This window comes from Oncorhynchus mykiss, chromosome 12, assembly GCF_013265735.2.
Source record: "Oncorhynchus mykiss isolate Arlee chromosome 12, USDA_OmykA_1.1, whole genome shotgun sequence".
Classification (NCBI taxonomy): Eukaryota; Metazoa; Chordata; class Actinopteri; order Salmoniformes; family Salmonidae; genus Oncorhynchus; species Oncorhynchus mykiss.
The window spans coordinates 33,516,480-33,533,224 of NC_048576.1; the positions used below are offsets into that span (position 1 = coordinate 33,516,480).

The 16,745-nt window shown below is 42.2% G+C and overlaps 1 protein-coding gene across 1 annotated transcript in view; it reads right to left on the reverse strand.

The window, feature by feature from the left end:
- med13a (mediator complex subunit 13a) overlaps positions 1 to 16,211 on the reverse strand; it is a 113,608-nt gene extending 97,397 nt beyond the window's left edge. Inside the window, exons 1-2 of the mRNA XM_036937417.1 lie at positions 15,600 to 16,211; positions 6,037 to 6,271 (exon numbers count right to left, since the gene is read on the reverse strand). Coding sequence (XP_036793312.1) covers positions 6,037 to 6,271; positions 15,600 to 15,665 — 301 coding nt within the window. The 5' untranslated portion in view covers positions 15,666 to 16,211. The remainder of the gene's footprint in view (positions 1 to 6,036; positions 6,272 to 15,599) is intronic.
- Positions 16,212 to 16,745: the final 534 nt, after the last annotated feature.

A 16,745-nucleotide genomic window follows, 5' to 3' on the forward strand; every position in this document is an offset into this window, starting at 1 on the left:
ACGAATGAGCTTACGTTTTCTACATATTCCCCAGGGTGTCTACAGCATTGTGACGTCTTTTTACGCATTTCTGTTGAAGAATAGCCGTAAGGGACCACATTTAGCAAGTGGTCACATGATGTCTCCCGCAGAAAATCTTGCGTAAAATACTGAGGTAGCCATTTTTCCAATCGCTTCTTATGAGAAACCAATTGTCTCGATTGATGTATTATCGAATAGATATGTTAAAAACACCTTGAGGATTGATTCTAAACAACGTTTGCCATGTTTCTGTCGATATTATGGAGCTAATTTGGAAAAAAGTTTGGCGTTGTAGTGACAGCATTTTCCGGTCGATTTCTCAGCCAAGCGTGATGAACAAACGGGAGCTATTTCGCCTACAAAAATAATATTTTGGGGAAAAAAGGAACATTTGCTATCTAACTGGGAGTCTCCTGAGTGAAAACATCCGAAGTTCTTCAAAGGTAAATTATTTAATTTGATTTCTTTTCTTATTTCCGTGAAAATGTTGACATTAATATGGCCGAATCCAGAAACTATCATCTCGGCAACAAGACGTTTATTCTTTCATTGAAATACGGAACCGTTCCGTATTTTATCTAACGGGTGGCATCAATTAGTCTAAATATTCCTGTTACATTGCACAACCTTCAATGTTATGTCATAATTACGTAAAATTCTGCCAAATTAGGCGGCCCAAACTGTTGCATATACACTGACTATGCGTGCAATGAACGCAAGAGAAGTGACACAATTTCACCTCGTTAATATTGCCTGCTAACCTGGATTTCTTTTAGCTAAAAATTCAGGTTTAAAAATATATACTTCTGTGTATTGATTTTAAGAAAGGCATTGATGTTCATGGTTAGGTACACATTGGAGCAACGATACGCACCGCATCGATTATATGCAACGCAGGACACGCTAGATAAACTAGTAATATCATCTACCATGTGTAGTTAACTAGTGATTATGATTGATTGATTGTTTTTTATAGGATAAGTTTAATGCTAGCTAGCAACTTACCTTGGCTTACTGCATTCGTGTAACAGGCAGACTTCTCGCGGAGTGCAATGAGAGGCAGGTGGTTAGAGCGTTGGACTAGTTCATTGTAAGGTTGCAAGATTGAATCCCCCGAGCTGACAAGGTGAAAATCTGTCGTTCTGCCCCTGAATGAGGCAGTTAACCCACCGTTCCTAGGCCGTCATTGAAAATAAGAATGTTTTCTTAACTGACTTGCCTAGTTAAATAAAGATTAAACAAAGGCGTAAAAAAATATTAATAATTAAATCGGCCAAATCGGTGTCCAAAAATACCATTCCAATCGGCCATTCCGATTAATCGGTTTCTCAAACTAGACACTCTAATGTACTTGTCCTCTTGCTCAGTTGTGCACCGTGACCTCCCACTCCTCTTTCTATTCTGGTTAGAGACAGTTTGAGCTGTTCTGCGAAGGGAGTACTACACATTGCTGTACAATATCTTCAGTTTCTTGGCCATTTCTCGCATGGATTAGCCTTCATTTCTCAGAACAAAAATAGACTGACGAGTTTCAGAAGAAACTTCTTTGTTTCTGGCCATTTTGAGCCTGTAATCGAACCCACAAATGCTGATGCTCCAGATACTCAACTAGTCTAAAGAAGGCCAGTTTTATTGCTCCTGTAATTAGCCTTTTAAAATGATAAACTTGGATTAGCTAACACAAAGTGCCATTGGAACACAGGAGTGATGGTTGCTGATAATGGGCCTCTGTACGCCTATGTAGATATTCCACAAAAAAACAACTGTTTCCAGCTACAAGTCATTTACAACATTAACAATGTCTACACTGTATTTCTGATCAATTTTATGTTATTTTAATGGACATTTAATGGACTTTTTCTTTCAAAAATAAGGACATTTCTAAGTGACCCCAAACTTTTGAACGGTGGTGTATGTGTGTGTGTACGTGTCTAGGCATGTCAAGCCTATTTCAGTCTTTCACACTCAAATCAAAACACTTCACCGGTGAATATTGCCATTTTTCATCATCAGAAAAAGACAGTAAAAAAAACACACAGTAAACTAGGTCCACGGCATCGCGGCATATAAATTGTGTTTTAATCACACGTCCTCGAGCAACTGGCACAATCAAGATCTGCTCCTTGAGATATTTTTGGAGTAGGTAGGAAAGGAAAAGGGATACCTAGTCAGTTTTAGAACTGAATGCATTCAACTGAAATGTGTCTTCCGCATTTAACTCAACCCCTCTGAATCAGAGAAGTGCGTAGGGCTGCCTTAATCGACATCCACATTGGAACAAAAGAGGCTGACAGAAACAACAATATTTGCATTCAATATTTTTCTCTTTCCCACAGATCTGGGAGATGGATGGATTTTCACCGGACTCCTCATTCAATCCGAGGGGCAGCCATCTTCACAGGTGTCAGGGCAAGGAAGAGAAACAAAGACCTGACCTGCAGCCACTGCTCCTCCAGTGTACTGAAATATGCCCTTTGGAGCAGCCCTGAGGGGTGCACATCAGAGCTGTTCTGAATAGTAAAGAATGGGCAGGCCTGGAAATGTCCAAAGTATTTGGCAGAGCCAACAAAAACTAACAAGAGCAGAGCTATGCCAGCAGATTGTTAGCGCCACACACATCCATACTAAAATAAAAACCCTTCAGAGAGAAGCTAAATTAAGCACATCTCCTTCCCCTCAGTACAAACATCCAAAACAACATAGTTGTCCATCCGTTAAACTGCAGAGGGACCATTGAAAGACAAGTGTACTCCTCTTCCCTCCCTCCTCTCTAGAGAACTGACCCAACATGCAGTAATAAATGAATGCGTGTGCTGCTCAGTTGTGGCGCCCCAGGGAGCACAATGGAGATGACTGGGCTGATAAAAGATCCTTCTCTGCACAACAGACAACACTCTTTCTTTCCCTTTAAACCTCCACACAGCAAGCTCTTATTAGGCTGTTTTACATGAGTAAAATGTGTTGTAAGATCTATCTCTCTTCAACATTGGATTGGCATCTTTTCTGTTTACAATATCCTTACATTAGCCTTAGATGTGGTGTGACCAAAGCCACATTCCTGCTTTGTGTGTACAGCTACTAGCATTCCGTAAATACCATATTACAGACAAACAAATACAGGAGCTTCTCATCTAAACCACATTGTACACTTGATTATTGCAACGGTTCACAATTGTGTGGACATTTTAAAAGCCTTTAGTTTTCAATTTGGCTAACAGAACAACATGCTGTTTTCTGGTATTAAGGTAATGAAGGTACTTGCAGGGACATGGGGTGTGCCATTGTCTTTACACTGTACCATAAGGTGTGTCTCACACACTACCTACAGAGGTGGCTTGCAAAAGAGAGATTTAAATCTAGGTCTTTTTACAATGCAAAAAATGTGTGTCCTGGAACTAGTATACGTCATCAAACTAGTGTAGCGTAAAGAGGCCCGCAGTCCAGCTGCAATATAGAGGGGCTGATAGTGTGTATGGTTTCATAATAGCCACAAGAGTAAACACTTGAAAAGTTTGAATCATACTGATACTAAACCAGAAGTTGTTGTTTTTTTACTTTTGTTTCCGGGCTTCATCTGCTTGAGAAACTTTTTCAATTTCATCAGAAAGACGGGGAACTGACTGGCTGGGAGCCATGATTGCAAAGTGGAGCCTGCAGCCTGTAGCCTTGGAGTCACCTGCAGCTGAGTGGAGGCTGGAGCAGAGGGAGGGAACAGGTAGGGAGGGCTGGTAATGCCCAGGGGAGAGAGATTGAGGGAGATGAAGAAAAAGACAAAGTGACAGAGAGAGGGAGTGACTGCCATAGGAGGCAGGCCCACTGGGGCCTGGCAGATTCACCACCAAACAATTACCCTCTCAGACAGACATACCTCTGGTCCTAATTTCTATGCAAAAAAGGATCAGTCGTTCTTTGAGGGCGGGAAAAACCCTGCTGGCATTTATCTGTGGAGGATGCCCCTGGATAGGAGAGCGACTCCACCACCGGCTTCCAGGGCAGCCAGGGGGAGGAGGGTATTTGCATAAGGATAAAACCCTATGCAAGCAGTTTAATTTTGCAATCGCGTCCGTTCGCTTGCTTGGAATAATGTTTTGTGCATGGCCACAGGAAGATTAGAATTGGTTTTCTCAAATGTCCTGATAAAGAACAGACTGACAGAGTAACTTGTCCCCCTCCAACATGGGGAGAATAGTGCAGGGCCTAACCCCCCCCCCCCCCCCCCCCCTCTTTCTCTCTCTCAAAGGGATTACTGGCCCACTGTTTTGTTTACACAGAAATGGCACTTGCTCAAAATTAAAAGACTTTCTCAGGCCGTTAATCTAATGAGCGCGGAAGGAGAAAATGAGCCGCCACCATTTCTGCTGCCGACATAAAAGAATATAACTGATTTTCATGTTTACCACCAACAATGCAATAAGGGGGGTTAAAAAAATGACAAACAAAAAAGTGCTTAACATTTCCAGGGATTACCCCAATTTGACTTGGACGGTTTGACTGAGGAAAAGGGCAAACCCATCAGCCACTTGCACGGAGGAAAAAGGGAAAGGTGTTAAGCAGCTGATCACCGCCACTAAAACACACACGTTGTCAACATCTTCTGTGTTGCTTCACACTTTTACTGCCAGCACGCCAAGGAGAGGCTCCATCCCACTGCCGTCCACACACACACACACACACACACACACAGTCTATTTAATGCTCCAGCCCTGCAGGTTATTACCGGAGCCCACCAGGGCTGGATTGGCTGCCATCACGCCATTTAGCTTCCACTTCCAGCCCACTTCAAGCACAACCTGTCATAATGAAGGAGGGCCACGGGCCGGCTGTGTGTCTGTGTGCAGGTGTGTGTGTCATGGCTCAGACTCAGGAGTTCAATCTCCCAGCCAAAGAGCATGAATAAAGATGGTCTCTGTCCATCAACCACTGTTGCTGTAGAAAGAAAGAAATGTGAGAGGATGGAGGGAGGAGGGAAAAGAGAGAGAGCACCGGGCCAGACCTCCATGATGAGTTAGGCTCGTTTCTGCATCGTTGCTCCTGCATATAAAACATTTCACAGAAGTCATGAGAAGAGGGATTCACCCCCCCCCCTCTTTTCTATCCTCCTTTTTAAATGGGAAGATGCGATAAGCTTTCTGATATTGCCTCGGCGACACAAAGTGCAGGGCGATGCTTTATCGTGTGCTGGAGGGCGGAAGGCGCTTAGATGCCATGATAAGGCTTACAGTGCGTGCACACACACACACACAGAAAAAAATAACTACGGTGGTTGTAGCGAGTGTTTGTTCCAAACAGTGGGAGTTGACCTGCAGGTGAAGGCTGTTCTCTGCCAGACTGGCTGCTTGTCATTTAGGGGATGAGGGAGAAACTAAGGGAGCTATCTGGTTAACACTATCACCTTCTAAGCTCTCACAGTGAATTGATCTCCCCAGAGTTCACAGCGTCAGTCAGCATGACAATCAACCCCTGCCCTGAACCTTGTAATATTTGACATTATACAACCAGCACTTTAACTATCACCATTATCACCACTGGCTTAGGTATTGCTCTGAGGTCTGCAGCACTCAAGAAGCTCCTTTTCATGATCTTTTATAATAATCACCCATTTAACCAGCTCTGTAACCTTCGATGAATGCATAAAAAGGTTCATTGAAAGAAACACGAGTCCCTCATTTATCTCTTGTGAGCAGCAGAGGCAATCTTAAACATGGTCTGAGTGGGCCGTTGCTTGGACTGTATTCTTCAGTCTTATTTGTATTATTGTTTCATTCACTTCTCTTTTTGACCTGCACTGTTGGAGCTCAGAGCATAAGAATATCACTATATCCTGCAATTACATCTGTGACTAAGAAGAAGAAAAAAATACATCTAATTACATTGTTTTAAATTATAAACCAACGCCATCACACAGGCTTAGTACTGCTGTTTCAACTTATTGGACCATGGCAGGTATTCTACTCAGGTTAGCGTGAGCGTGTGTCTGTGTGTATACATGCGCACACTCTCGCTATCCTGTCTCACCTGTAAGTTCGTGATGGATCAGCTCTGCGAAGTTAGGGTCGTCCCCCCACCAGAACAGCCAGAGCTCTCTACGTCCAGGCCTCTGGCTCCGCCGCCACACGCTCAGTATGTCCGCCTTGAGGCAGCGGCTGAAACTGCACAGGATGGGGTCCTCCTCGGTCACGGGGAAGAGGATCGGCGCAGAGGTGGGGCCCTGCCACACGTACCGCTTCCATTTGATCCCAGTCAGATCAGCCTGGGAGGGAGAGGGAGAGAGTCAGCCACTGCCACAGGAGCCAGGTACCCGTGGGTAAACATTTTAACACTAGAAAGGCCATGGGGATCATTTTGAAATTGCCCCCTCCATATATTTAACATACGTACTGTATATTGTTAGAGTTTCGAGATAAAGAACAGAATGTGTTATAAGCAGTTTTAAGAGGAAATGTCATTTTTTCAGTGGGGTGCCAAAAAGTGACTTTTTTCAAATCCTCCTACATTGTTACATGCAGGTAAGATGCTTCTATATAGTATCAGAAAGTGCAGATTTTGAGGTTTCCAAAACAATTAACATTGGCAAATATCAATATCAAAATTGAAGAGATATTGAAGTGATATCAAAATATCACTTTTTCCAAGAACAACCACTATTCAATGCGCTCCACCAGTGAACAATCGGCAACAGAGAGCTATGATCCCTTATTGATGTCACTTGTTAAATACACTTCAATCAGTGTAGATTGAGACAATTGAAACATGGATTTGTGCCATTCAGAGGTTGAATGGGCAAGACAAAAGATTTAAGTGCCTTTGAATGGGGTATGGTAGTAGGTGCCAGGCACACCGGCTTGTGTCAAGAACTGCAACACTGCTGACTTTTTCAAACTCAACAGTTTCCTTGTGATTCAAGAATGGTCCATTGAGGCTGTTCTAAGGGCAAAAGAGGGGGATGTAATGCAATATTAGGAAGATGTTCCTAATGTTTGGTATACTCAGTGTATTTATTAGACTGTTAGAATGTTATTGGCCTGAAGGCAGGTCCAAAGAGGCCCGGATTTCTAGTGTTACAGTAAACGTTAAACAAGCAGAAGCATTCATTCTCCTTTATGGAGCCTCCGCCTCATCAGGAGGAACACTTACGACAAGGAGACACACAGGCAGGCAACCACAGAATTAGAAAAACAAAGAGAGATAGAGGAAAAGGAGATGGGAAAACAGAGCGAGAGTGAGGAGAAAGAGACAGAGATAGAGGCAGAGGGAGGAGAGAGATCGAGGAAGAAGATAACAATATGGAGGGAGGAGAGAGGAGAGATAGCGGAAGGTGAGAGATAAAGGAAGATGTAGTGTTGGATTGAGATGATAGATAGATAGATAGATAGATAGATAGATAGATAGATAGATAGATAGATGTAACAAGAAGAAAGGCTTCAATATAAACAGAAAGAATTGTGGCTAAAAAGAGAAGCAGCAAAAAAAGCCTTGGCTTGTTTTTGTTCCAATTGTGTGCACTTTAGCTTCAGGTGCTTTCAATCTCAACATGAACAACATGAACAACATGAACAACATGTTCAATGCTCTCAGAACAAAACCTCCCTAATGCTTGTAAATGGGCTCTGACCACCTTAATCCTTTTTAATGATGAGTGCTTTGGGGAGTGTGCTCTATATAAGCCAACATTGTCCGGCTTTTATAGAGAGAGGGAACACAACTCAGAGAAATTCATTGGTTGTAAATCACTAGCAGCAGCACAGAGTACTACAGGGTTATGAAGTGTTTAACCAGGAACATTACGCTCCACTGCTACAGCTGCCTGCCTACCCTTGGCGGGTGGCTGAGGCTCACCAGAAAGCAGGCCCTACGTACAGCATTTAACACCATAGTACCCTCCAAACTCGTCATTAAGCTCGAGATCCTAGGTCTCGACCCCACCCTCTGAAACTGGGTCCTGGACTTTCTGACGGGCCGCTCCAAGGTGGTGAAGGTAGGAAACAACATCACCACCCAGCTGATCGTCAACACTGGGGCCCCACAAGGGTGCGTTCTCAGCCCTACCCTGTACTCCCTGTTCACCCATGACTGAGTGGCCACATGCACGCCTCCAACTCAATCATCAAGTTTGCAGACGACACTACAGTGGTAGGCTTTATTACCAACAATGATGAGACGGCTTACAGGGAGGAGGTGAGGGCCCCCGGAGTGTGGTGTCAGGAAAATAACCTCTCACTCAACGTCAACAAAACAAAGGAGATAATCGTGGACATAAGGAAACAGCAGAGGGAGCACCCACCCCCCCATCCACATCGACGGGAGAGTAGTGGAAAGGTGGAACATTTAAAGTTTCTCGGGATACACATCACGGACAAACAGACAGCGTAGTGAAGAAGGCGCAACAGCACCTCTTAAACCTCAGGAGGCTGAAAAAATGTGTCTTGTCACCTAAAACACTCACACACTTTTACAAATGCACAATCGAGAGCGTCCTGTCGGGCTGTATCACTGTGTGGTACGGTAACTGTTCTGTCCACAACCGCAAGGGTAGTGCGGTCTGCACAACGTACAGGGCAAACTACTAGCCCTCTAGGACACCTACAGCACCCGATGTCACAGGAAGGCCAAAAAGATCATCAACGACAACAACCACCCGAGCCACTGCCTGTTCACCCCGCTATCATCCAGAATGCAAGGTCAGTACAGGTTAGAGGTCGACCGATTATGATTTTTCAACGCCGATACCGATACTGATTATTGGAGGACCAAAAAAGCCGATACCGATTAATCGGCCAATTTTTATTTATTTATTTGTAATAATGACAATTACAACAATACTGAACGAACACTTATTTTAACTTAATATAATACATCAATCAAATCAATTTAGCCTCAAGTAAATAATGAAACATGTTCAATTTGGTTTAAATAATGTACTGCAGCGCCAGCTGTGCGCCCAGGCTCTGTCGTAACCGGCAGCGACCGGGAGGTCCGTGGGGCGACGCACAATTGGCCTAGCGTCGTCCGGGTTAGGGAGGGCTTGGCCGGTAGGGATATCCTTGTCTCATCGTGCACCAGCGACTCCTGTGGCGGGCCGGACGCAATGCACACTAACCAAGGTGGCCAGGTGCACGGTGTTTCCACCGACACATTGGTGCGGCTGGCTTCCGGGTTGGAGGCGCGCTGTGTTAAGAAGCAGTGCGGCTTGGTTGGGTTGTGTATCGGAGGACGCATGACTTTCAACCTTCATCTCTCTGGAGCCCATACGGGAGTTGTAGCAATGAGACAAGATAGTAGCTACTAAAAACAATTTGATACCACGAAATTGGGGAGAAAAAGGGGTACTTTTAAAAAAATAAATAAATAAAAAAATAATGCAAAAACAAAGTGTTGGAGAAGAAAGTAAAAGTGCAATATGTGCTATGTAAGAAAGCTAGCGTTTCAGCTCCTTGCTCAGAACATGAGAACATATGAAAGCTGGTGGTTCCTTTTAACATGAGTCTTCAATATTCCCAGGTAAGAAGTTTTAGGTTGTAGTTATTATAGGAATTATAGGACTATTTCTCTCTATACCATTTGTATTTCATTAACCTTTGACTATTGGATGTTCTTAGTATTGTTCTTTAGTATTGCCTGTGTAACAGTATAGCTTCCGTCCCTCTCCTCGCTCCTCCCTGGGCTCGAACCAGCAACACAACGACAACAGACACCATGGAAAAAGCGTTACACATGCAGAGCAAGGGGAAAAACTACTAGATGGCTCAGAGTGAGTGACGTTTGAAACGCTATTAGCGCGCGCTAACTAGCTAGCCATTTCACTTCGGTTACACCAGCCTCATCTCGGGAGTTGATAGGCTTGAAGTCATAAACAGCACAATGCTTGACGCACAACGAAGAGCTGCTGGCAAAACGCACGAAAGTGCTGTTTGAATGAATGTTTACGCGTCTACTGCCTACCACCGCTTAGTCAGATACTTAGATACTTGTATGCTCAGTTAGATTATGTGCAACGCAGGACACGCTAGATAATATCTAGTAATATCATCAACCATATGTAGTTAACTAGTGATTATGATTGATTGTTTTTTATAAGATAAGTTTAATGCTAGCTAGCAACTTACCTTGGCTTACTGCATTCGCGTAACAGGCTCCTTGTGGAGTGCAACGAGAGAGAGGCAGGTCGTTATTGCGATGGACTAAATTAACTGTAATGTTTAAAAGATTGGATCCCCCGAGCTGACAAGGTGAAAATCTGTCGTTCTGCCCCTGAACGAGGCAGTTAACCCACCGTTCCTAGGCCGTCATTAAAAATAAGAATGTGTTCTTAACTGACTTGCCTAGTTAAATAAAGGTAAAAAATATATATATTAAAAAAATTGGCAAATCGGCGCCCAAAAATACCGATTTCCGATTGCTATGAAAACTTGAAATCGGCCCTAATTAATTGGCCATTCCGATTAATCGGTCGACCTCTAGACTGAAGGCTATTCCATGCGAGAAATTGCCAAGGAACTCACGATCTTGTACAGGTGCATCAAAGCTGGGACCAAGAGACTGAAAAACAGCTTCTATCTCAAGGCCATCAGACTGTTAAACAGCCATCACTAACATAGAGGCTGCTGCCAACATACAGACTCAAACCTCTGGCCACTTTAATAAATGTACTTAATAATGGTATCACTAGTCACTTTAAATAACCCCACTTTAATAATGTTTACATATCCTACATTACTTATATCATATGTATATACTGTATTCTGTACCATCTACTGCATCTTGCCTATGCCCGTTCGGCCATCACTCATCCATATATTTATATGTACATATTCTTATTCATCCCTTCACATTTGTGTGTACAAGGTAGTAGTTGTGAATTTGTTAGATTACTTGTTAGATATTACTGCCCTGTCGGAACTAGAAGCACAAGCATTTTACTATTCTCGCATTAACATCTGCTAACCATGTGTATGTGACCAATAAAATGTTATTTTATTTGACGTACAACCAGGCAGCGCTTCCTGTGTCCATGTCCTACACTGAGGCCATACACTGTCTCTCACACACACCACCCACCTCCGAATACATCATGCCTTCCAGTGTTTTAGGCTTACACTCAGTGCCCATGTCATACACTGAAACACCGCAAAGACCAACACTACCATCACAAATTATGTTGCAATATTGCCTTACAGTCCTTCTCTTGATGGAGCACCTATCTATCCTTGCAGCATGGCAGACAACTGATTTGTGTGAACTGGGCCTAGTACAGATTCTTGAGGCGTGCCATTTTCTGCTGCCAGGTGATATATACAAGTTGACCAACTGGCACTTTGACTTTGTTAGAAATAGACAATTACAATTAAATTGGCGGGTAAATTTAAATCAATTTAAACACTACGAACGTGAGCGAATTATTAAGCCTAGCCTGCCTAGCCGGGTATAAACTGGGAGATTAGTGGTGGGGGGTGGTGTTGTCAAAACAGAGCGCTCTGTGGTGTCAACTGGACCCAAGCTGGATCACAACAACAAGTTAGTTATCCATTATAACATGGCAGCCAGGAAGGCTATACGCTGGCCACAATGGCCAGTCAGAATGCTACAGATATCAAAACGCTACAATGATCTGACTAGAATATGATGAGCAACTGTAACTACAAAAATATAGATTTTTTAAAATAGATTTTATACCAAATATTGAAAGCTCAAAGGCTGTTGAGTTTAGTGACACAATCTATCAAATTTACAAGATATGACTACAAAAAAAAGACTTTCCTCAACACTACTCTTTCCCACGTGTCCCTACATGTTTTTCATTGCTAGGATTTATTGTGATTGGCAGGCACACCAACTCCCAGCTTCTTCACTCATTACCAATTCATCAAGCAACATCATAGGAAATGTCTCACATCAGGAATTTTGCTCAAGGGCATTCAAACGCTGTTCCAGTCAAGACACCATTCACAAGCCCATATTAATTTATCATATAGGCCTATAGCCTACCGGTTCATCAAGTATGCACTACTGTACTACTAGCTTATTCTTTTCACCAGTATACTACTACTGTTGCTGCAGTTTCTGTTTCTGAAACTTCATCCGCCAAACCCTCTCTCTCTCATGGTGGCAGACATAGTGGTGTGAGGAACTACCTGACACCTGCGTCTTGCAGAGAAACATCTGTGCTGCAAGGAAAGAGAAGGGAGGGGAAAAACTGTGTGAAACCAGATCGTCTGCAATTATAGAAACGGATTGTTTCTGAAACGGGTGGCGCTGGGACTGTAAGCCTGCATATATGCCCATCTTACTTATTCTTCTTCAGAAATGCATTTTCGTCGCACAATCCATTCTTTTGATGACAGCTCTGAATTGTTTTCATGTTTGTTTCTGTCAATGTTAGGCTTTTCAAAGCCGCGGAATGACCGCTCTCTCTGTCAAAGATCAAGTCCAAGCTTTCAATCCATAAACTAGGCTATTCTCTGCTAACACTATCTGGCAATCTTCCAGAGGCAGATTGCGCCAGCAAAAGTCTGTGTGCCTTCTGCGGTCAATCAATCAATCTATCTTTTTAAAATCTACATCTGAGTTACAGTCTGAATGTGTCAGAGAAACCTGTGTGCTTCCTTCAAACTGACAAGACTAGCTGTTAGTATAATGCTCAGGTATGTAGGCAACTGTGTATGCAAAATTTCCTCCCACCAAAAGTGCAAGAACCGGGGTCGAGTTAAGGTTCCTTTTTCAGATGCCGAGGCCTTCAGGCCAAACTCCCATAGCGGCTATAAGGGAATCTGAGGGCAAAGCCATTTGACGGACTCAGAAAGTTGATGTAAAATCTGTCTGGGATTTGCGGGTTACGACCCCTCCTTTCGTCAGATGCTCAGCTTCGCTCACCTTCCCTCTCACAGCTTAGAGCTCCAGGTCCCATTGTGGAACACACTAAGTGCCAACAGCTGCCTTCCCTTCCCTTGCTTTCCCTTCCTGCCATTCTCCCTCCCAGCGACTTCAGATTCCCCTACAGCCGCTTTATTCCAAGTGCATTAGCTCAAATGAGCAAAAAGGTGTAATGAGTTTGCACTCAAAAAGGATACTGCATAAAGCTTACTTCATTATTCGATTTTCAATAGTTCAAATGAAGAAGATTTTGGACTTACATGCACTTTAAGCACTAAAGATTTTGACATGCAAACCTTTGCACTACCCTGCCAACTTTTTGTAAATATTCTATATATATTAGTGATGGGGGAAGAAATCGATAGTTACGTATCACAATTTTATTTTTGGACAATATTATATCAATATTTGACTCCAAAATACTCCGGTATTTTTCATCATAAAGCTTGTTCTCCATCTTCTTTGTAAATAGTGAGCCAACATGTTTTCAGAACTTTTGTATTTATTTCCCTGACTGATCAAAACGTGTTTCTCGTGCTCGCGCGTCTCTCTGCAGCAGACATATAGTGAGGAAGATGTTTGGAGCATCAAATCACAATATATTTAGAATCATGACAATCACAATACATATCCTAGCAAGTACAAATCTGTTGCTTTTTTCTGTTGTTGTGTTTTACATTTTAATGTGATCTTGTCTGTACGTACTTTGACTGCTGCTAAATTTATGTCCTCGAGGACATTAAAGTTTTCTGAATTTTCTGAATCAGAGACAAGCAACAGGTGAAGTTGCTCAAACCATCCCCGAGCAGACAGATAGACACCCCACCACCACTACTAGCATCTCTCTCTGTCACAGTCTCACCCTCAAACTGCAAAACATGAAACTAGTCTGTTTGCATCTTGGAAAACTCTGGAGAAATGCAAATCCACTCTGTCTACTCTCTCCTCTCGTCCAGTCTTTTCATCAGCACGGCATTTGTCGCTGCCGCAGTGTTTGTTAACATATCCTGACAAGAGACATAGTCTAGCAGGGCCATTGTGACGTGACTATTGATTTATGAAAATAATGTGTTATAACACATACCAATTAATCTACAAACAAACTTCAACACCCAGAAAGCTGCTCAACTTAAAAAAACAAATGAGAATTATTCATTTAAAAAAAACTTTGCAATAAGACTCCTGAGAACTATTAGTTATGGGAAAAGTGCCATGCTGTGTTCACTGCATTCTTTCAGCCTAAAACCACAATGCCTGTTCAGAGTGTGAGTCATACAGGACCGTGAACAGCAACACCGGTGTCATGCTCATCTCAGTCTGCAGTAAAATGTCTCCCTACTATTGCAATACAGCAACCAGTCATTCACTACTAGCCTGTCCTGTTCATTCAGCTTTACTGTCAAATGCTTCGGAAAAGGACGATTTAAGTCCATCAATATTTATCTATTGAACATTCATGAAGGGGAATTGTTCACATCTGTCATACAGTACATACTGTACAGAAAAAATGCAATGAATTGCTGGAAACATATAGTTGGTGCACTACTGAGAAGTTCTTAGATTGGTCTAGCTAGTAGTAGGAGTGCGAGGGACAAGAGGGAACGTCTGAGCTTTTTCCTTGAGTCTATTATGTACTTTTGGTTGTGTATTTATGATAGCTATATAATTCAATTGTTTTACGACTGACTAGCAACAGTATCAATCAGCACTATGAGAACTAAGACATACAAATAAATACACAGATATAAAACAAAACAGTGAATTGCATTAATTTGTCATGAAAAATGATTTCAACTTGAAAACTTGCCAGACGGGAAGTAAGTACTACATTCTAAAGAGATGCACTAACAATAACCAAGAGTACATTGTTGTTTCTTAATATTTCAGCTCTTTAAGCTGAGCACGAGCCAAGAATGTAAACAACAAATGATTGGAAAGCAAACTTGACAACTTTAAAGGAAAAGTATAAGCCCGCAAATATGCTACAATTTATCAGTAGCTAAACTCTTCATTGGCTACTTAAAAGAAACAATGTAGCAATCAATGTATCTTCACAACTACACTGGCCCACTGACAACAACAACACGATAGAACATGGAAGTTGAAATTAGAAGCCAACGTTCACGAGCCTTTACTTTCCATGGTCGAATGCCAAATGTTTCTGCCGTTTAGCTAGTTTGCTATTTGTACAAATGAACAACATTGTACGGTAGTTAGCAGGCTAGCCAAATGCTTGGGTTTATTTTAAGGTCACATAAATAAGCTACACAACGCATGCAATAAAAAGCATAACGATATAGAACGTTAATTTAACCAAGTAAACAACTAGACAAAAATGTAATCATGCATGGTATTCAACGTTCGGTTAGATAGCTAGTTAGCTAGGATGTTTATCATCACCACACGTTACATTAGTTGCACTTTTTTTTTTGCCTAAAACTCTCAGGGGTGGAATGCATTGAATATGATCAAACTGAAAATGTGTGATGGCAAACAGCATGCATGCAGCTGCAAGTGACAGATAACACTATTATTCTTTAATCTTGCACAACTTCAAAGTATGCAAATAAACATTGCCTTAGTGAATGATGTTTGAATTGCAGTGCTCGACAGGCCCTGCCTGCTTTTCCATTGCTGTGGCTACTAACGTTAGCTCGCTCTCTTCAGCTAGTTAAAAATGGCTGCTTTTCCTTTAGTTTTAAATCTCTTACCAGACAGAATAGATTGGAGTGGCAATCCTCCAAGCTGGCCCCGTTTGGTACAAAACAAGAACTCATCCTTTCACAGCGAGATCGAACATTCCATCATTTCAGTTCCCGGGAAAATAAAGACAGATTTTCAAATGTATTTTGCAAGATGTATAATAAGGTAATAAACGATAATTATTTTTAAAACAATTGGCTGGAGAATGTTATTCAACAACCCTTCGAATGCTATTGTCCGCCCTAAAATAAAAGCAGTCAAAATATCGCCTTCACAACCTCTCTATCGACCTCTAGAATACAAATGAAATAAAACATTTAAATGGAGCGAAAATGCTCTTAAAACAAAAAGAAAAGGAGAGCAAAGAAGCAACTACCCCCCTCCCCCTTAGCTTAAAACGGTTTTAGCTAAAAACGTTACTCTACTCCTCCATCACCATCAAAATCAATCTAAAAACGAATAACATCCTTAAAATCCAATCGGAAATTGGCATATGCCTATCTCTACGGTAATTTTAACCATTATTTCGGTCTCTGATCCTTCTGGTTCCATTTGAATTCATGGATTCCTTTCTTTAATGGCGGCCACAGGGAGAACTCTGCCTCCAAAAGCCTATTGGCTCATTGTGGTCATGAGGGCTGTAATAACACTGTAACAGATGGGTATTGCCGCTAGGCGAGAGCAAGAGGCGCTACTGAGCAACCAGATTCTGTTACTAATGATCAAACCTTTAAATTGACCGACTTTCACAGTGCACCACCTAGTGCATACACAAAGAAATGTATCCATTCCTCGCATCAACATTTACATCATACACGGTGTGTGGCCTTGCAATCACAGCAAAGCCCTAAAAACTTTCACCTAATCGAATGTGTCTGTGTAGGCGGGGATACAATGTAACACTATTATAACACCATTGTCATGCTGTAGTAACATAAAGCACGCGCGACGCTAATACAATTCACGAGTTACCCAGGCCACAAGTGCCATGAACTGTGACAAATCATTGTTGCGCCACTCTGAGAAGAAATTATCTTAACAAATGTGCTGTCAAACGTTCAAGATTATTGAATATATTCGGTCATGATTAAGTAGCTGTTTGACTCAATAATTTAAACCCAAAAGGTGACTGCACTTGTTATTTTAGAAAAAAA